This window comes from Vombatus ursinus, unplaced genomic scaffold, assembly GCF_900497805.2.
Source record: "Vombatus ursinus unplaced genomic scaffold, bare-nosed wombat genome assembly UNPS02001419.1, whole genome shotgun sequence".
Classification (NCBI taxonomy): Eukaryota; Metazoa; Chordata; class Mammalia; order Diprotodontia; family Vombatidae; genus Vombatus; species Vombatus ursinus.
The window spans coordinates 4,609,567-4,631,749 of NW_020941197.1; the positions used below are offsets into that span (position 1 = coordinate 4,609,567).

General features: G+C 36.0%; 1 protein-coding gene across 7 annotated transcripts in view; it reads left to right on the top strand.

The window, feature by feature from the left end:
• Nucleotides 1-22,183, top strand: part of BCLAF3 (BCLAF1 and THRAP3 family member 3) — a 211,852-nt gene that overhangs the window by 65,036 nt on the left and 124,633 nt on the right. For 6 of the 7 annotated variants that reach the window (XM_027866150.1, XM_027866130.1, XM_027866120.1 and 3 more), the window contains exons 11-12: nt 9,932-10,033; nt 16,023-16,178. In XM_027866150.1, coding sequence (XP_027721951.1) covers nt 9,932-10,033; nt 16,023-16,178 — 258 coding nt within the window. The remainder of the gene's footprint in view (nt 1-9,931; nt 10,034-16,022; nt 16,179-22,183) is intronic. The other variant, XM_027866142.1, reaches the window with a different exon arrangement.

Sequence of the window (22,183 nt, forward strand, 5' to 3'; positions counted from 1 at the left end):
TTAAAGGGGTACGTGATAGATCTTTTACAGGTCACCGGTGCCATTTTTCCTTTAGAATTTAATTACCTTTTTCCTTTAAACAATTGGATGCTGTTCTTTTCAGTGCATATACATATTAGTTATTGATATTGATTCATTATCTATGTTGCCTTTAAGCATAATGTAGGTTTTCTTTTAATCTTGTCTAATTTTCATTTTTGCTTTGAGACCATGATGGAAAACCTTGTATTTGTTTGTTTTTTGAGTTTACCTGAAGCATTGCTTCAAGCCCTCATTTATTTTGAATATCTTTTTTAGAAAAAAAAAAAATTTTTTTTTTCAGAATCTAACAAAAATCTGATAAAATGGGCATTTTAATATACAGAATAGAACAGAAAAAGAGGGTTGTATACGTAGCTGTGTGTCTCTGTTATGTGTAGCTGTAGCTTGCTTTGCTTTTTAAATTATCATAAATTCAACCTATGGCTTTCAGAGCAGCCCTACGGATCTGATTCTTTCTACCCTTGCCTGCTCTCCTGGACGTTAAAAAAAAAGTTTCATTGACTCTGTTGTCTTTTATATATTTATTTAATTTCATTTTTTTTCTTGGCTGTACACCATTGCCATTTCCTCTCTCCCATTGGGTGAAAAAAGAAAAGTACAGATCCTTCATTAATAGATAAACAAAGTCAAGCAAAACAAATTCCCATGTTAACAGTGTTTGAAAATGTATCTTACTTTGCATCTTGTATCTTTTCCCTGTTTATCAAGAGATGTAGGTAATTTGCTTCATCATCACTACTCAGGATCATGATTGGTTATTGCATTGATAAGAGTTCTCAAGTCTTTTAAAGTTGGTTTGATTTCTAATGTTACTGTATAAATTTTTCTGGTTTTGCTCACTTCACTCTATCATTTCATAGGAGTTATCAAATTTCTCTGAATCCTTCCTTTTCATAATTTGTTATAATATTCCTCATTTTAAACTCTTGGCTAACATTTTTTAAAAATATGTTTATTGTAAACTTACTGTAAAAATTCTGTTTTCTAATCTTTTCTGCTGCCCTATTTTATGTGAGCTTTAGCGTAGTTCCATGTATCATATCATCTTTTTACTTCTATCTTCTTTTAAAGAAAAATGGTTTGAAGATAAAGAATGAAATCAGCCCTAATTATCTGACACTGAAATGATCTGCTTCCCTTGCCCAGACTCTAATTACTGCTTTTTACAAACTCTTTTCTTTTAAACTTCCCTTTGCAATCTACCCTATGAATTTGAAGTTCATTTGGCTTGTAATTATTCCCCTCCTTGACCTGTCCTGAACCCCACACCTAATCCCTCTGTTCTCTTCCTATCTGCCTTTTTCTTCACAGTTTATTACTGTGTTAGACTCTGTGTGTCTGTGTCTTCCTCTCCATCTACAACAGATGAAATTCAGGTTCATGTCATTACTACTTCTATTTTTGTATATTCTTCTCAGAACCTACCTCATTTATGAGGCATAGTAAGTACCTCATTTCCCATTTCTTCCTCAGTGATTCCTTTTACCCCTTCACTTTTCTTTGCTCTCAAGGTCATCAAAACAGAACCACCCCCACCTTCCCTGTTTGTCTCATTTAATTCCCTAAGTAACCCTTAAAATCATTAGGATTTTAAAGGACCACTTGTGTCTTCTGTCCTTACTAGAATGAAAGCCACCTCATCTTGTTTAGGCAGCCAGATTGTGTAGTGGAGAGAGCGCCAAGTGTGGAGTCAGGAAGATCCGAGTTCAAATACAGCCTCAGATAATTACTAGTTGTATGACTTTGGGCAAGTCACTTAACCTTGCTTGCCTCAGTTTCCTCAACTGTAAAATGAAGATCATAATAGCACCAACCTCCCAGGGTTATTGTAAAGATTAAATGAGATGATATTGTAAAGTACTTACTAAAACAGTCACTTACTAGCACATAAGTACTTAATTAGTGTTTGTTCTCTCCCTTCCCCTTTTATATTAATAACTTCCAGGTCCTGGGTGATTCTGTCTTCTTCGTACTTGAACTCTTTGTTTGTGGTTCCTTGCAGTATTTTTCCTCTCACTTGGAAGATTTGTTTTTTGACTATGACGTTTCTAGGAAATTTCATATGGAGGTTTTTTTCAGGAGGTAACTAGTCAGTTCTTTCTATTTTCATTTGCCCTCAGGCAGTAATAAATCTGGGCAACTTTCAATGTTCTTTTCTTGAAATGTGTCTTGAGGGGGACAGGTTGGGGTGCAGGGGAAAGGTTGAGTTTTCTGGGAGTTCTTTAACTCTTAAACTGTTTCTGGTCTATTTTCCAGATCATTTTTTGTTATGGTGAACACTTGATATTTTCTTCTTTTTTTAATCTTTTGATTTTTATTTGAATATTTCTTCTTGTCGCAGAGTTGTTGAATCCTGTTTGATCTATTCTGATTTTCAAGATATTGGCTACTTGGGTAAAGTTTCTATCTTATATTTTGAGTTGTTCTCTTTCCAGTTTTTTTCCTGTTAAACTTTTCATTTTAAAAAATTTCTTGTTTTCTAGGTGAACTTAAAATTGTTGTGGACAATACTCTTTTAATGGGTTTTCCTCTTAGGCAATTCTTGATCCATAATATTTCTCCATAGTGCTTACTTTTTAGTACTTTCTCTTTCCCATCTTTAGAGGTGACTTTGTGCCATGGTCAAGCTCTACCTCCTTGTGTACTCTTCGATGAGTTGGTCATAGCCTGTTTTTACCCAGACTAGATTTCCTGGGGTCGTGCTGCTGACTTTAGCTTCCTTTGGTGTGTCTGTTCCCAGAGCATAGTAGAGCATAGCATTGGTAAGCTGTAGTGTCCCTGATCAGAGCTCTGTATGTAAGTGTCCCTTTTAAGGACCTTGCTGTTGTCTTATATTCTCCTTAAAGCTTCCCCAATAAGGATGCTAGATTTTATCTGTTCCAGGCCTGCCAAAGGATTTCAGGCGACAGCTCGTGCAGGCCTGATCTATTCCTTTCCTCCTTTTTTATCCTCCTGTTTTTCTTGCTCAGGGTGCTAGAGTAGGCTTCACATCTCAGTATCTGCATTTATGCTGGCTCTGGTATTGTCCTCCTTTATTGTTTACAGCTTTTGACTGCCCTTTATTGCAATCCTGGACTGGATGAAATTATTTACTTAGGTTTTTCTTCAGATTTTGTGTTATTCAGTTTGTTGGTCTTTCTGGATTAGAGGTGTCGAATTTGCTGCCCATTCAAAACTCCCAGTTGGGCCTGAACCAGATTAAAATGTAATTGGGAAAATGTTTAACAAAATAAAATGCAGTAACTACATAGGTAATGTTAATTTGCAGTTTTCTAAGTCAATATGCATACAGTAAAGGATCTGTTTCTATTTGAGTGTGATACAGCTGTGTGAATTTTCATACATCCATCTTAACCAGAACCCTCCCAAATTAATTTCTATGGTTGTGTTAATAGTCGACTTAGTGTAATGCTTTTTGTGTTCTGCAAGAAGACTAAATATTAGAAACACTGCCAAACTGTAAATGAAAGTGTTTGTGCATTCTAGGTAGTCTATGTGCTTTTTGTTTCCTATAGCTTTATGTAAATATACATATTTGACCTTTCTTGCAATTTGTTTTCTTTTTTTAAAAATATATCATGAATATAACAAACGTCAATAAACAGGAACATTTCCATGTATAAATAGTAGAAAAAGAAAATTGGATACGAAACAATCTACCACATAATGCATTTATTTTTCTTATAGTTATAAATGAATTTTTCTTACAACTTTAGAGCAATTCTTAGATACTTCTTTGATCCTTTTATGAAAGGAAAAAAAGGTAGAGGTAGTTTTCTTTTAAAGGAAAGAAAATACATCAGGTTATTTAAGTACCACAAGGTATAAACTGATTTGCCCATGTAGTACTTTAACAATATGAAAAGAGATAGTTCAGAAGGAAGAGTGATAGGGCAACTGGGGATAAGTGACGTGCCCAGGGTCACACAGTAAATGTCAAGTGTCTGAGGCCAGATTTGAACTCAGATCCTCCTGACTACATGGCTGGTGCTCTATCCACTGCACCATCTTGCTGCCCTTTGGGCAAATCTGTTAAATTTCTGTGAGCCTGAGCATTGTCATCTTTAAAGTGAGGGTGTTGAATTAGATATTTCTTTGGTCCCTTTCAGTTTGTTATGGTCCTTCAAGATGGAGATCCCAATGGCGCTAAAAGCAATATGGAATTAACATTTAGGATGCCAGGATTTAGAGATGAAAGGGACCTTATGTATCTGTTGCAGTCTAGGGGTGCAGGGGACCCCGAAATACAGGGCAAAAGGTGTGACTCTGCCTCGAAAGAATTCAACTGAAGCCTTCTTTCAGTCAGAGACAAGGTTTATTAATACACCGGTTGGGTGGACAAGATTCCTAGTGAGTCTGTGCTATTGGTCAGATTTTTAAAATCTGAGCGATTTAATGGGGGCAAGATGAACGCACGTAATAATGGTGAAGGAGTAGGTCTAGATGTAATCAAGGAGTGGAACCAGGTGCAGACAGTGGGGCTGGGCTGTGTTAGAGGTAACAGAGAATTGAAGATCAGAGCCACAATGAAAGGCAGTTGAAAGGCTTATACAGAATTGAGTCTCAGGGCCATGTGGGAAAGTTTGGGGGTGGGGGTTCCAGGGCCCATACCCTGTTATTTCCCCTTCAAACAAATGGGACCCCAGTTCTTTTGGGGTAAAGGGCAAAGGTCTGCTGAAACTGCTTCATGCTGGCAAGGTACATGGAGCTGTCCCTGTCTTGCTGGAGTCCTGGGGAGGAGGTTGACTGGCTGCATCCAGAGGACAATGCAGGGACACATGGGCTGGTACCCATTGTTTGCTTCCAACGGTAGATGAATGACTTGTAGTCTGGAAGACACAGATCTGATAAGCTAGTCTGTAGGGCCCAAATACAGAGAGAAGTAAAAGAGCAAGAGCCCCATTAAAATCATTTACAATTGATCTGCAGAATTAACTGATCTTGTTACTGCCCCAAGCTTCCACTCTGATTCCAAATTCCTTTCTTCTTCAAACCAAACTGAGGATGTTTCTGATTTAATTTCAGTAATTTGGGATTTGAAAGGACTACACATTCAGGTCAAAATAGCAAGATCTGGAACACTTGCATTGTGCTTATATCTTTTACTGATCACTTGCTCTGATTCTAGAAATTTGCTATAAGAGGATAAAGCAGGGATGAGATTTGTATCAAATATGACAGTATAAAACATCCTTAGATCTGTTTGAATTTACAGTTTTCCAACCATGCAATATCAGTACCACCTCATAGCCAGGTGGGTAACATTCCTTTTCAAAAGAATACAATGGGGGATCTGAGCCAGGAGGATCCCTTCTTAGACCGAGGCTAAAATTGTCCTCTCAGCTTTTCCTAAAGCAGGCCTCCCACCTGTATCACATTCTCTCTGAGTAGCTTGTGGCATTTCTCTCATATGGTGGATTATTGACTATTGATGGATTATTATCCATTAGACAACTCAAAATCAGTTACAGTCTCATGAGCTTTTAGGTCAAACAGCAAGTTTCACTAATCACAGGTTAGGGGAAAATTTTCCAGGATTTATACCTCAAATTTAAATTTTCCTGGTGTAAAAGTCAAATCGTTAGAGATCATTTCTATATACTTCAAATTCTCAGCAAGCCAAGTTCATTGTTTAGGAATTTCATAACCCAAACAAGCCTTTTGGCAAGTTTACAAAATAAAGAGGAATGACAGGGACCCCAGAGAAGGGGCTTCCTATCTAGTCTATCTATACCCTTAGAACTGAGGACTGCTCTGAATGGGCAAAACCAGTCTGGATGAGGCTTTCACCTCATCTCTTCGTTTCTATACGATTAATTACCATAATTAATTATCAGCTTTAGGTTTTAGCATTAAAACAATAACCAACAATCTTACAATTTTCATAAGTGATAGTCAAATTGTTTTAGCTGTAACCAAATTATGAAAAGTTTCTTGATATAACTAATACAAAAGTTTACCAATTTGAAACGAACCCATTACCAATCAGGTGACTTCAGTTTTGTTGAATGCATTTCTGAATTACTTTACACCAAGAATCGGCATCTCATGATTAATGCGTTAAAACTACAGCTTTAATAGAGTAGGCTGGCTAGCTCTTTACCTCGACCCATCCCCCTTCTCTCTCTCCCAGGGCTGCTGGGAAGGGGTGAGCAGGATGTGTAGAACCTGGGTGACGCTTCCAGGCTTTCTGGGTTGCCCTGGGGCCCAAGGCCATTACCCGTAGGCCCCCACATAGCTGCTGCCCCCTCCTCCCTCCTTCCTTTTACCAGGTGGGAGAGGAAGAATGAAACTCTTCTCCTAGTCTGATCTGGGATGAGAGGGGTTAACAGAAAAACCCAGAGCTGTTTGCCACCCTTGCTCTAAAATACCCTTTTGACTCTAGAGAAGGGAGTGGGGGAAGGGGGTGATCATGGTTGTAAGGAGGTGTTTCAAAACTCCTTAATGATCAAATCACAAAACCTCCAGAATCTGCTAAGATGTTTTTAGCTGTTCTAACTTTCCACTGTATCCTTAGCCTGGTCAGAGCTACAAATGAGGAAATCCAGGCCATGAGGGATGAAGTGACTTATTCCTAAGAACACATAGGTAGTGGCAGATTTGAATCCAGGTTTTCTTCCAAGTCCAGGTGTCTCTTCACTGCGCTATGCTAGACTAAAAAATTCATCCAAAGATGTTCCCCTGCTTTTGTACTTATACACTTGTTATTTACTGATTAAATTACTTGATCATAAGCTTTCCTCATTTCATCTTGTCTTTAACTCTCTTGTTTGTTCACACTATTAACCTTTAGTCCCCCCAACCCGCAGTTCTTTCCGAGGCCATCCCTTTTGTGATGTCTACAGTTTACCCCTTTCCCTGTCTCCGCTTGGTGAATCAACCTAATTCTACATTTGTTCTCTATATTTGACTCTCTTTTGTCTGACCACTGATAGATAACACTTTGCCAACTCCAACCTTGGATTACTCCTACTATTTGCTCCCTTTGCTCCTGAATAGAGCCAGATAAAGTTATAAAACCATTCCGTCTGGGTCCATTGCAAATGTTATCTAATATGAATTGGGCCTTCAGTGAAGCAAGGCAGTCCTTTTACCTCTCCATAATCAATTCATTATTCTACTCGCCAGCAGTCATTATAAACTGTTTCATCCTTGCTCCAGTATCCCATGGCATGTTTCTCACTCTCTGAGCTGAGGAATGTTGCATCATGGTTCAGGGTAAAAATTGAGGCTGTTCACCATGAACTTGACTTTTTCTTGCTAATTCAATTCATTAAGTATTTATTAAGCCTTTACTGTGTGCCAGACACTGTGCTAAGTACTGGAAATACAAATAAAAGCAAAAAAGAAATTCGAATGGAGGAAAACAACCCATAAAATGAATCTAAAAGAAATGAGGAGGCATCTAGAGAAATCTAGTGTAAAGACCAGGAAAGAAACGAGTGAGTGAACATGGCTGAGATTGCTAGAGGAACCAGTGTATCAGAGGAAGGGACAAGTTGTGGGTTGAGAGTGAGAAGTCTGGGGAATCAGGAGCTGCCCTCAGAAAGGTATGAACAGCAAACAGCCCCTTTTACTGTATCCTTGGTCCTGCTGGTTTCATTATTTCTGTGCAGATGATTCCCAGGTTTTTTCTATGTATCCCAAATTTCTCTCCTTAGCTACCATCACAATTTTGGATGTGTTGAACTGGACATCTTTAGGCTTCTTAAAACACAACATGACCATACAGCACTCATCCTTCCCTTCACAACCTCATCTCTTCTGAACTTTCCTATTAGGAGAAAAAGAAGTCTCAGTGACATCTTTCTTTCTTTCTCTTCCTTCCTTCTCTCCCTCCCTCCTTTGTTCCCTCCCTCATCTGTTTGCTTCTCATTCTCGTTTTTTCTTCTCTTTTCAGCTGCACAGGACTATTACTGCTGTTGGCATTATGGGCCAAAGAGATTGTTAACTCCTCTTCCAGCCATTGAATCCATTTTATTACATCACTGTTATAAATCTTCTTGTTAGGTTGTCAGACGACTTTAATGATACTTCAGTCAGCAAACTAGCATTTATTGTAATTAAGCAGTTTATTATTACTTTAGACTACTGTTCTTCTGATGATGGAGTTAAATGAAACAGTCCAACCTATTCCAGCAGGGGATCTAAAGGAAAATAAGCCTGAAAATAAGCAACATCTGCAGCAATGGTCCATATTAGTATAATTGGAATAACTTAAATTGAAAGACTTAATTAGGATTAACAATTGGGGAATATGTTTGGGAATAGATATTGTATGAATTGCACAAATATAGTTGCTGATGTTCTTTTATACTAAACAAAATTGCATCTATTTGGGGTGGTACTGTTTTGTTTTTTTGCAGCAGAAATGGTAAATTATGTTATGTAGCAATACTCACTTCAAATAAAATATTTCTCTCTTTGTGAGTGAAGAAGCAGTATTATATGTAAAAAGACACTGGGTTTGAGTTAATTATATAATTAAATGTCTGGATTATTCATTTAATGTTCTTGAGGCTTTCCTTACCCATAAATGGGTATATTTGTACTACTTTATTTTACCTTTTGGGAGTTTTAAAAAATTCAGAAATTAATGGACACCAAATAAAATTAGTATTTCCATATACATTGTCAAATTGAAAGAGAGGACTATGCATGCAACTAAAATTTTCATTTTAGAGTTTGTTCTTCTTTTAAAATAAATAATAACTTCAAAATATAGCTTTCAAAGCTGTCTTACTTTTCTGGGTTTTTTTTTTCTGAAGCTCTATCCTATACCCTTTCTTGCTTATCCTCCAAATTCCCAAATGAAAATAAAAGAATTGAAGAACTCTGATAATGGTATATATTACTAATAAGCAAAACAAATCCCCACATTAACTGTGTCCAAAAACATGTCTCATTCTACCCTTTGAGTTTGTTAGTTATCTGTGAGGAGGTAGGTAATAATATGCTTCACCATTGATATTCTGCATTTATGGAATAAGAGTTCTTAATTTTTTCCGAGTTGTTTTACTTTATAACGTTAATTTTTTTTTCTAGTTTTGTTTCCTCCACTCTACAACAGTTTATATAAGTTTTTACAGATTTCTCTGAAACAATCCTTTTCATTATTTCCTGCTACTCAGCAATGATTACTTCTATTCAGTTACCTTGATTTGGTAGCCATGAGAAAAAAATTTTAATTTTAAAAAATCACCATAAAATATGAGCTATTATGTGAATGGAGGTGGGGAACCTGCTGGCCTTCTCCGTCTTAAAATGTGGCCTTTTCACTGAGTCCAAGTCTCACAGAACAAATCGTTTCATTAAGGAGATTTGTTCTGTGAACTGTGGATTCAGTCAAAGGGCCGCACTTGAGAACCTAGAGGGCCACATGTGGCCTCAAGGCCGAAGGTTCCCTACTCCTGGACTAGATGGTCACAGAAGTCCTTTTTACCCCTCATACTTCAGGATTGTCTTCTTCGTGTTGAAGTTGCAAAAGATTTGGGACATTTGACTGCCTGAGTATGCTATCTTTTGCTAATAGTCTGGAGGATTGGCTTCTAGAAAAAATGATAGCTATATCAGGAGTTATTGGTCATAGAGTTTTGTAACTATTCTGTGATTTTACATTAAATTTGTATTGCATCTCTGAACTGTGCTCAGTTTATTAGAAGATGTATTACCATTGGAAGGTAGTCTAGTACTTAATAGCCATGATAGGGGATGGGATGTGTTTGTATGAGGATATGTATGTATACATACACATACATAAATGGAGGCACATCCATTTTTCTTTTGTTCCTAAGACCATGAATATGTGATATTAGATAATTTGTGGTCACAATGAACTTTAAAAAAAAAAAAGCACAGCAAAGTACCTATGCTTTTTTTTTCTATTCAGAATGCATATTATACCTCAAAAACAAAAGACATCATTAATGACAGACCATTTGGAATTAGAGGCAATCTTCAAAACCCAAGGACCTTTAGAAGACCTTTTAAGGTATTGATTATATGTTTATATTAAGTTTCAGTTTTGGCTATAAAATGATTCTCTAGGTATAGTTGTCTGAATATGTGTTTCATTTACAGTGTTAATGCATGACAAATGGTTTTGTGATGTCCTGTCAACTAAAAATTTATCTTTTAGGATCCTTGAACATGTATTATTTTATAAATTTTCTTAAGATGACATTGAGGTACTGATAAAAATCGCCAAATGCAACATAGTTTTTTCTGTACAACATATGTTAAAGATATTTTATTAGAATTATTTGAAAATGATAATTTTGCACTTGGTAGTAGCTTACCTTTAACCAAATTATTTTAGTTGCCATTAAAATTATACTTACATGACTCAGAGATTACTCTGGGTTCTTCTAGGCAAAACCTATAGCAGAGCACTAGCACTAGATGGTTTTCCCAACCTATTTATATTCCACAAGTGGAACTGACTGAGATAGAGAGAGGTCATCACCTGAAGATTGGGCACCAAGTAATGAATTTTTTGAGCTGTAGGAATTTATGTATACCATTTCCAAATTATAGAGATATTGTAATCTACTTTATTGGAAGGAGTATCTACTGTATGCTGATGCATTTATGGTTCCTGAGAATTTTACATTTTTAATTAATCAGAACATTCTATTCCCAAATTATTTTTAAAAATTTCTCTGCTGTTATAATTTTTGGTGTTGTGTCTTACCTCTGTCTTGGTTAAGTTGCAATCCAGACTTTTTCATAGTTGGAAATGGAAAGATAGTTGGAACATTGGAAGGGTGCAGACAAGAATGGAAAGAAGCTGTCTGAAAGTCTTAGGTTAAGACAGATCTGGCCATCTGGATGATGTGAGTGATCTTGCTCTCTTGCAGGAGATGATCATTGCTCTTAGATGCGAAGTATAGTATTAATGGGATTTGTAATCCATGATGTTTTTTGCTGTTTGTAGTTGTTCACAAGAATATATACTTTATTTCTTAGTCATTCACTGGAGTGTTTTTTTAGATTTCTCCAAGGATCTCAATGGTTTCTCATCCTTTCTGTGGAGAGATTTTTGAAAAATTTTTTTTCCAAAATTAGCAAACTAGAGAGGAAGGTGGAGGAGTAGGTCTCTCTAGATTTCCTCCACACAGAAAAGGACAGAACATTGCCTCACAGCAAATGTAGAACTGCAGAAGTAAACAGAAGTTGGGGTAAAGCTGTTGTCCTCCTAAGACAACCTAAGAAGTCCCTAGGAAAGAAAGACCTGACCTCCAGATGAGAGAGGCCTGAATGACATGTAACTACCTCCATGCCATTCTACCTAATTTACAAGCCCTAGGGGCAGCTTGGTTGGGAGGCAGTCTCATTGCCTCATAGACAGTGTGGGAGTCAGAAGGTTCAGTAGGAGAAGATTGAAAGACCTTCCACTTTAATGTGTGTGTGTGTGTGTGTGTGTGTGAATAAAAAGGGGGTGTGAATAAAGTAAAAAGTACACAGCAAAAAAACAAAAGAAAGCCTATAGGGAAGCAAAGAAAAGCTGAGTAGCTTAGAAAACAATGTATAGTATTTATTATATAGGTTTTCTTGAAATGGAAATTTGTTGTTTTATATTGAATCTTTATGTTCTGTGTACATGGCAGTGTTCTTTTTTTTTTCTTGTTTTGTATTTGTTTAGAATGAACAAAAAATTTACCAAAAATAATTATTTTCCTTATGTGGACACCTGCCTAAAATTTTATAATACTGTGTCATGATTTAATATTATACAATTCTTCCATAATGAAACAAAGGGAAAAAAGTCCTAATATAAAAATCCTAATAAAAAAAACCTAATATAAGATATCCCTCCCCATATGATTGTGTTTTGGTTACTTGCAATCAGATACGAGTTCACCTATCAGGTTATTTGCAGAAACATATATATCTTCATTCTAACCATGATATATAAAGTTTGGGGCATATTATAAATTAATTTTAGTAGAAACTACAGCTAACCAAAGCCTCCATTGTTGCTAATTATAGTCAGCCCTAACAAAACAAGGAATGAATTTAAGTTGGTTTAAGTATTTTTTAAAAATTCAGATCCTTCAAATTACTAGGTGCTCCTTTATATTTCTAAAATGAGATGTCCGATTTTTATACTGGCATAAATACGTTAGGTGTCTTAAAGGAAATTTGAAAATATGGCAAGGATTCATAAATTTGGCATTCAGTAGTCACTATTGTATAGACAGGTAAAGCTCTGATTAAATGCTTATATCAGCTATGTCATTTTGCCACATCCACAACTACCCGTGGAAACATTCTTTCATTCAATGAAGGCAGTGTTATGTAGTTTAAAGAACCCTGTTTTAAGATCAGAAATTACCTTGAATCCCATCTCTGATACAGCTTTGTAACTGTAGGTAAATCACCTAACCTCCTAAGCCTCATCTTCCTCATTGGTAAAATGAAGAAGTTGGAAAGGCCCTATGGTCCCTTTTATTTCTAGACAATGCAGCCCTACAAGGCACTCCCTTTTTCTTAGCCACTGTTTTCTCATCTGTTAAAGTAGAAAATTTTAGACTGCCTACCTCACTATTGTATTGTGTGAGAAGTAATTGGGAAATCTTTAGGCACTTTATAAATGTCAGCTATTTTTGTGTGTGGTCCAAATCTAGTGGCCTTTTCTTAATCCTCAGAGTTCTTGACCTCTCTGCAATCGTTCAGATCACCTCTCTCTCCTGGTTCTCCTCCTACTTGTGTGACTGCTCCTTCTCAGTCTCCTTTATTGGATTTTCATCCATGTCACACCCACAACCTTGAGTGGTCCGCAAAGCTCTGTCCTGGGCCCTTTTTTTTTTCTCCTTCTATACTGTTTCACTTGGTGCTCTCATCAGTTCCTACAGATTGCTATCTTGGTTATGCTGATGATTCCTATCTATTTATTTAGCCCTAACCTCTCTGCTGACCTCCAGTCTTGCATCTCCAACTGCCTATTGCACATCTAGAAATAGATATTGTATAGACATGTTAAAGTCAACATGTCCAAAACTGAACTCATTATCTTTATCCCCCAAAACCTTCCCCTTTTCCAAATTTTTTATTACTGTCAGGGGAGCAATCATCCTTCAATCTGTTACCAAGACCTGTTGATTTACCTTTGTAAAATAGGCCCCCTTCTCTCCTCTGATACTGCCTTGCTGCTGGTATAAGCCTTTATTGCTTCATACCTGGACTATTGCAATGACCCACTGGTTGGTCTGCCTGGTACAAGTATCTTTCCCCTCCAGTCCATCTTCCACTCAGCCAGCAAAGGGATTTTGCTAAAGCATAGGTTCAACCATGTCACCTCCATATTCAGTAAATTTCAATGACTCCCTATTATTTCAAAATCCTCTGTTAGGCATTCATAACTAGCCGCCCACCCCCTAGCTCCCAATCATTCTAGTCTTATACTTTATACCCCACCACATGCTGCTTTATGATCGAGTAGCATTGACCTCCTTACTGTTCCTCAAACAATACTCTTATCTCCTGACTCTGGGCATTTTTGCTTGCAGAACCTCTTGTTCTCCATCCTTATCTCCATCTCCTGGTTTTTTAAAATCTCGGCTAAAATCCTGTCTTCTGTAGGAGGCCTTTTGAGGCCTTTGCCAAGCTCACTTAATTCTGATGTTTTCCCTTTGTATCTTGTTTGTACATAGTTGCCTGCATATTGTTTCCCACATTTGACTGTGAGCTCCTGAGTGTAAAGACTGTATTTTGCCTTTCTTTGTATCCCTAGCACTGTTACATAGTAAGTGTTTAATATGTGATTATTGATTAACTTGAATTCGTAACCCTCCCAAACATCACTGTAATTCTCATGGGATGTTAAAAGCTGAGTAGAGTGAGGTTCTTAGGAATCTAATCTAAGACTCATTGGCCTTGACATGCCAACAAACTCAGGTGTGTTGACTATTTTTGTTACTGTTGTCTTTGATATTTTTTAAGTAGAATATTCATCTCCATAGTTTGGAGATGGAGTTGAAAAATATTTATCAGGAATCCTGTTGGTAGCTTTGTGCAGGCATGCTGACTACGGCAGTGTTTTTGCTTTTGCTGACCGGTTGATTTTATCCCTTTCAAGTTGTTCAAAACTTTTCTCCTTTTCTCTTCCTTCCATGAATGTGCTGTGATTAGTCATTGCCTTACTTTTTTTCCTGGCCAGCAGTCTATTTGAGAGTTTGTTCCTATGGATATACATTCTGATTTTATCATGGTAACAACCAAGAACAAAGACATTTTGCAGAAATTCACCTTTCAACAAACTTTGGAATTCACAGATTCTATAAAATAAGCTATACTTGTATTTTTCTTCTTTTTAAAGTATCGAGTTTGTTTTTCAAAAATATACAAAGAAATACAGAAAAATATTCTGTCTTTTTGTTTTATTTGTTTATTCCCTCATTCCTGTAATTACTCTGAAAGCAATGACAGACAAGTAATCCATGTTATAAGAAGCAAGGTAACAGAAGTGATAGGTGTCATTTGGTAGACAGTATTAGGGGAAAAAAAGAATAATACTACCTTCTCCATTTTTTTGAAATTATTTTGGAATTGTTTGTATCTTTTGGAAATATGTGTAGTGTTTAGATACTAAATATTTTGGATGGCATTTGAGAATTAAGTCCTAGTCCTGGCTGTTTTATATTTATTTGCTGTGTTACCCTGAACAAGTGTCTTGATCTCTCAGTCTCAGTTCCCTTTTCTGAAAACTAGGAATGATACTTAGGATGGGTTTACCTCATATGAATATTGTAAGGCAGAAATGTCAACCTTGAGGTCCACAATATTCCCAAATACAGCCTGAGCCAGCTTGAAGTATAGTTCCTTTCTGATTTTAATGTGTTGATGCATTAATAATAAAAAGAAATATATGAACATGTGTGTTTTTCTAGTCAGTATGTAGTCTGCAGAGATTCACATGTACTGTTTAGTGGCCCCCTTTCTATTTGAATTTGTTATAAGAATTACTTACAATGCTTCTTACTTTCATTTATCTGAGCACACAGATAACTTCTTCATGTCATTCATGAAATTGAATAAGCATCTATTAATTACCTTCTATGTGAAAGACATTGTGTTAAGTGATAGCAATATAAAAATGAAGCACTCCCTTGCCCTCAAAGTGAGCTTATATTCTATTTAAATCCTTCATAGAGAAGCCATCCTTCTGCATTCTGTAGAAGGTAAAACTTGAGTTGCATCTTGAAGAAGGTTGTTCTATGAGACAACCATGAGGAGGGAATTCATTCCATGAAATATACTGGATTGGTAGTATGATCACAGTTCATGAGATGGCTTGAATATGATGTCTTTCCTAACAAGACATGTCTTTTTCAAATGAACGTTTTATTTAAAATTTAAAAAAAAATTCAGATATCAGAAGTTAGGTTTTTTGGGAGGAAAGTCACTATGTATCCTTAAAATATTAATATGGAAAAGTCTATTGGGTTTTTGAAGTTACTTTTTTTTTTAGAGATCAAAAGCTAAATGTTTATTTTTGAGCTTAACCAGGTGTAGATATAATAACAGAGATATAAAATGATGGCTTTTGAGATACCAAGGCATGTAATCTAGTGAGCTAGTTTTTTTTTTTTAAATTCATAGTTGAAATTTGGACAGTCGTTTATTTGCACAGAACCTAGCAAGTTGTTTTTAATTAATTTTAATGAACTCAGCATCACCTTATTACCCTTATATCATTCTTTGAATATCTGAAGTACTTAACATCCAGATTTATTCTATAATGGATTTTTCTGTAATCACTACTGTTAGCTGTAACAATATGACTGTCAAGATAATGTCTGAAAATATTATTTTAAATATGAAGTGGAGGTATTACTGAAGAAGATAAAACTAATGTGTTATATTATTTTAAAATATTGCCTATGTCACATTTGAAAATGGCAATTCTGTCATGTCAATAAAGTATGATTAGGAATCTAAACAGTTTAAAACTGATTTTGTCTTTTTTTTCTTTACAGAACAATTTGATAGATGGCAGATTCCAGCCCCATTATAAATCAGGCCTAGTACTGAAGGGTTTGTATGTTCAAGCTAAGTACCAACGCTTACGTTTTACTGGTTCAAGGGGATTTACCACTAATAAATTCAGAGAAGAATTTCTAAAGAAAGAAAAGGTTAGTTTGATTAAAGTCATATATACTAAAAATTTTAAGTGATTCTAAAGTTCTCAATTTATTAGAATTTATTTTGAATTTAATTGTTTTTAATTAAGATTTCTGAATATAGCAGCTTTTCTCATGGCAGAGTATAAGTGTGAGGGATAATTAAAATAATAAGAATATTTAAGCATAAAATATTTTTAGCCCTAATTGTTAATAAAATACAGAATAACCTGCTTTAGATCTTCTGGTATCTATTGTTATGATTGTACATTAAATTGTACAAAATGTGGATAAGATTAAATGGAGAAAAGCATTAAAATTGTAGTTTTGTTTACTATAATCATAACATAAAAGTCCATAATTTCAGTGTATTTTCAAAGCATTAAGAATTCTTGGAAACCCAGTCAGTTTCAGGTCTTCATCATGCACCCCACTCAATTGTTCGTTTGTTTTTTTATATGTTGTCTTTCCCCCATTAGACTGTGAGCTCCTGGAGGGCGGGATCTGTCTTTTACCTTTCTTTGACTCTCCAGCACTTAGTGCAGTCCCTGGCACATAGTAGGGATTTAAGAATATATTTTCATGGCTTGTGAATTTATTTTTTTCTTTCTAGTTTACCTGTTACTGCCATGATCAGCCAGAGCTTAGAGGAAGATGCTTCTCATCTTTACTACTTGAGGCAGTTTGCACTGCAGCAAGCCTTTAGCCTACAGGCCCTGAGCTTTGAGATAATTGTGGGCAATTTTTCAGGCCACAGGCAGAATGGCCATGCCAAAGGAAGCCAGTTAAGAGTAATTCCTATTGGCAAATCAATATTAGAGGTTCCTTATCTGAAGCAGGCTTTATTGCAGTTTCAAGGTCCTCAGGTTTCTGGTAGTTCTGTGAGCTTCTGCTCTCCTCACTGTCTTCCTGGGTTTCACTAACTGGTTGGTTGCTTTTGATTTATGATTCCTCTTGACTTCCCTACTTCTCCTTGCTATTATTTTCTCATATCTCTGCCTATATTGCAATCATTCTGTTTTGATTTGGCTTCTACCTGACTGGCTGCTTCTTTTATATGTTACTATATTTGCTTCGTGTTCTTTGGGTCTGTTTTGCTCCTGCTACTTGGTTCTAATGTCATTCTTAGCCTTTGCCTTGGCTCTCCCAGCTCTGGGTTACTATCCTATATCTTTGTTCTACTTTATCTGTGGTCCAGCTGGACAATAAACTGACATCATGTTTCAGTTGTTCATCAGAAAACAACGTGGACTATATAATAGATCATGAGACACCTAATGAATCCCTATCAGGAACCCTCAGGACATTGTAGGGATAGATGATTTCTTAATAGATTAAGGTACAAACCTCACGAGAGGCCAAGCACAGCCCTCCATTTTCCCCACTGATTGCCTACCTTTTTTCTGGAGGTTCATTTACATTAATGCTTTGTTCATTTTTTTAAAAATGCAGATTTTAAATCAACATCTATTCCAGAATCTTTCCAGGTTTGTCCTTCAGGCCACTGTGGTTGATGCCTGATGGTTGAACTTTACCATCACTTGTGGTGGGTAATTCCTGCATTTTGGGTAATAAAAATAATTTTCTATCTGCTGGTCAGCGGGGCCTGGAATGAAACAGTGTGGTATGCTCACTTGTTTTCAGTAGTAATCTTCATGAATCTCTTCAATTTTTCCTTTAATTTGCTCAATTATTTTTATCCTTAAGTGCCTTTAGCATGATTTTACTTAGTTGGATCTTTTGCTGGACTTTTTTTAAAGGAGGTTTTACCCTCTGCTCCTTTCTGCTTTGTGAAGTAATAGTGTTCATGGTAAACACCTTCAGGATTTTACAAACGAGTTTATATTATAAACTGGTCTTACCTGTGGTTTCCACGTGTCTCTGCTTCTCCACAAGTCAAATGTTTCTGACTGATACTGACAAATGTTTTATATGTACTTTCTGTGCTCTTTAGTTCTTCCTGTAATGGCAGTAGATTTATAGCAGTTAAACTTCTGTACAAGTTTATTGTAATTGGATTCAGTGTCATTTCTATTGTCCATTTACCAGTTTTCATTGCTAATGATGAGTTTAAATAGTTCAAAATTGAGTTGGTTCTGTTTTCATCATCTTTTCCTCATTTTTTTATCTTAACAATTTTCATCTCTGCACTGACAATTACATTGACTATATATAACTGATTCAACTTCTACATAAATAACATGATTATTCTTGCCCATTAATATGTAATCTAATTAATTTGATATATGGCACATTTGACACCTCCTAATTCTTTCCTGGAAGAAATTGTCTTTGATATAAAGGTGTAAGTTAGTCTCTTGGCCTCTATCATTACCATTTCCTAAATAACATCTCCTCATACATTCTTGCAATCTTCCCCTGTTCCTACCTTTGCATTGAGATCACTATGTATCAGAATGTATGTGGATTTAACTTGGAGAGTTGATTATCAAGTTCGTGCTATAATATCTCTTTTCTGTCTCTTCACCCTTAGCAACCAGTGTTGGTACATAAGCTGTTATTTTTTCATGGTGGTCTTTTTGCAAATCCTTATCAGTACTACAATACATGATGAGCAAATATCCCATGAAAATATTTTATTGCAGTGGAGTCAAGATGGGATAAGTAGCAACTTCAGTTCCCTTAAAATCTCTTCCACAATGACTTAGAAAACATTCCAGAATAAATTCTGAGCAGAACAGGCAAGAAAAAAAATAAATGAGGAATTTTTCCAGCCCACAGCACCATAGGAAGATACTGAGAGGTCTACAGGCTCAGTTTGGAGTCATAGTTCTAAGAAGGCAGTGAAGAGCAGTTGTGGTTATGAGGGAGCAGGGTACCCTATCTGTGCAAGGAGCAGAGCACAGATGAGGAGACAGTGAAGAGACCTCATCCCAGATCACAACACTTTGGAAGCACTGAAAACTTAAATGCCCCCACTGATCTATGAAAGCAACAAAAAGACATCAAATACAGAAGCTTAGGCCAGACATTCCCCCACCCGGAGCTGAGCAGAGCCCAAACTAACTCTACTGTAGTAAAGTACAGAGTCAAGAAGTAGGCTGGTTAAATGAGCCAACAACAACAAAAATAAACCTGACTTTGAAAAACTACAGTGGAAACAGGGAAGCTTAAGACACGAACACAGAAGAAGACAGTGACTTGAAAACATTTACAAGGAAAGCCTCAAAGAAAAATGCAATTTGAACACAGGCCCAACAAGAATTCTTTAAAGAACTAAAGAAAGAGACTTAAAAAAAGAAATAAAATGAGTAATTAGGAAAAGAAATGGTACCAATGTAAGAATATGAACAGCTCAAAAAGAACCACATGCCAAAAATATTTATAGCAGCTCTTTTTGTGATGGCAAAGAATTGGAAATTGAGGGGATGCTCATCAGTTGGGGAATGGCTGAACGAGCTGTGGTATATGGATATAATAGAATACTGTTGTGCTACAAGAAATGATGAACAGGCAGACTTCAGAAAAACCTGGAAAGACTTAAATGAACTGTTTGTGAGTGAAGTACACAGTAACAGCCACAATGTGTGATGACTAACTTTGATGGACTCATCTTCTCTCAGCAATGCAAGGACCCAAGACAACTCACAAGGACTCATGATGGAAAATGCTGTCCACATCCAGAAAAAGAACTGTGAAGTCTGAATGCAGTTTGAAGCACATTATATGATCTTTCTTTTTCCTTTTTGTTTTTTCTTTCTAGTGGTTTCTCCCATTGGTTCTAATTCATCTTCACAATATGACTCATGTGAAAATAGGTTCAATATGAATTAATATATGGAGCCTACATCAGATTACATCCTGTTTTGGGGTGAGGGGGAGGAGAGAGATGGGGAGAAAATTTGGAACTCAAAATCTTAGTGAATGTTGAGAACTATAAATAAATTTTTAAAAATTTAAAAAATATGAAATCTGTCAGGAAAATACCGACCTGGAAAATACATCAAGGAGAGATAATTTAAGAATTATTAAATTAACAGAAAGCCATGAACAAAAACAAAATGAAAAAAAAGTCTAGACATTAAATTTTAAGAAACCATGAAGGAAAACTGCCCTGATATCTTAGAAGAACCAGAAGGCAAAGTAGAAATTGGAAGAATCCATTAGTCACTTTCTGAAACAAATCCCAAAAGGAGAACTCCCCAGAATATTATAGCCAAAATCTTTACAAGAAGAAAATACTGCAAGTAGCAGGAAAGAAAGAATTCATATACCATGGAGTCACAGTAAGGATCACACAAGATTTAACAGCTTCCATGATAAAGGAGCGAAGAGCTTGGAATATGATACCCTGAAAAGCAAAAGAGCTAAGATTGCAACTAAAAATAACCTACCCAGCAAAACTTGAGTGTCGTTCTACAGGGTAAAAAATGGATATTTAATGAAATGGAGGATTTTGAAGATATCCTAATTAAAAGACCGGAGCTAAATAGAAAATTTTGCCATTCAAGTACAGCACTTGAGAAGTATTAAAAAAAAAAAAAAGTAAACTCAAGTAAAAAATCATAAGAAAATAATTAAGCTGCTTACATTCCTATATGGGAAGTTGATATATGTAACCCCCTAAGAATTTAGCATCACTAGGGCACTTAGTGGGAGTCTACTTAAAGGGCCAACTAGGTGGTACAGTGGATAGAGCACTGGGCTTAGCATCAGGAAGACTTCTCTTCTTGAGTTCAAATCTGGCTTTAGATACTTAATATCCCTATGATTCTGGGCAAGTCACTTAACCCTGGTTTTCCTTAATTTTTCATCTATAAAATGAGCTGGAGAAGGGAATGGCAAACCACTCCTGTATTTTTGCCAAGAAAATCTCCCAAAATGGGGTCACAAAAAGTTGAACATGACTGAAACAACTGAATGACAACACTTGGAATGGGTTTTGAGTCTGTTATGTTGGGATCTCAAAAGAAGACTGAAACGGCATGCACTGGGAGAAGGGAGAGGAAGAAGAGAGGAAATTATTTCATAAATAAGGCATAGAAGGAAGTTATACAATGGAGAGAAGTATGAGGGTGGAAAGTGGGCAACTTTTGAACCTTGCTCTCTTAACTGGTTTAAGTAGGAAAGAATATACATATACACATTTGGGTACAGAAATTCCTCTTAAAGAAAAGGAGAGAAAGGGCTAAGAGAAAGGGAGAAAGGGTAAGAGAGAAAGGTAGATTAAGGGAGACATTGTTCAGAATTAAAACAGACTGTTGAGGAGGGGAAAGGGTTAAAAAGAGAAGGATGGAGAATAAAGATGAAGGGAAATACACAGTTAGCGATCATAACTGTGAATGTAAATGGTATGAACTCACCCATAAAACAAAAGTACAGAACAGAATGGATTAAAAACCAAAATTCAACAATATGTTGTTTATAAGAGACACTTTTGAAACAAAGATACACATAGAGAATATACTTTAGCTGAAGTGAAAGGGGCCGGGGTAACAATTGTGATCTCAGGTAAAACAAAAGCAAAAATATACCTAATAAATAAGATAAGAAAATCTACGTTGTTCTAGAAGATACCATAGATAATTAATAGAAATATTAATATAATTAATTGATGATTAACATCAACATGTATACCAAATGGCATAGCATCCAAATTCTTAAAGGAATAGTTAAATGAGTTAAGAGAATAGTAAAACTTTTATATTGGGGGGGGGCTCTGAACCCTCTCAGACCTAGATAAATCTAACCATAAAATAAAGAAGTTAAGGAGGTAAATAGGAAAGTTAGCTGTGTTAGACTTCTGGAGTATATTGAATGGGGAATAGAAAGGAGTATACCTATTTTTCAACTGTGTATGACATCTTCACAAAAATTGACCTTAACATATGGTCACATGTAATAAATATATATATGTGTGTGGTATGTGTGTATGTACCTCACAAACATAGCAGAAATAATATGTGTTGTCCTCTGACCAAAATATAATTAAAAATTACATTCAATGAAGGGTGTTTGAAACTTAGATTAAAAATTGGGGGGAAAAACACAATCTC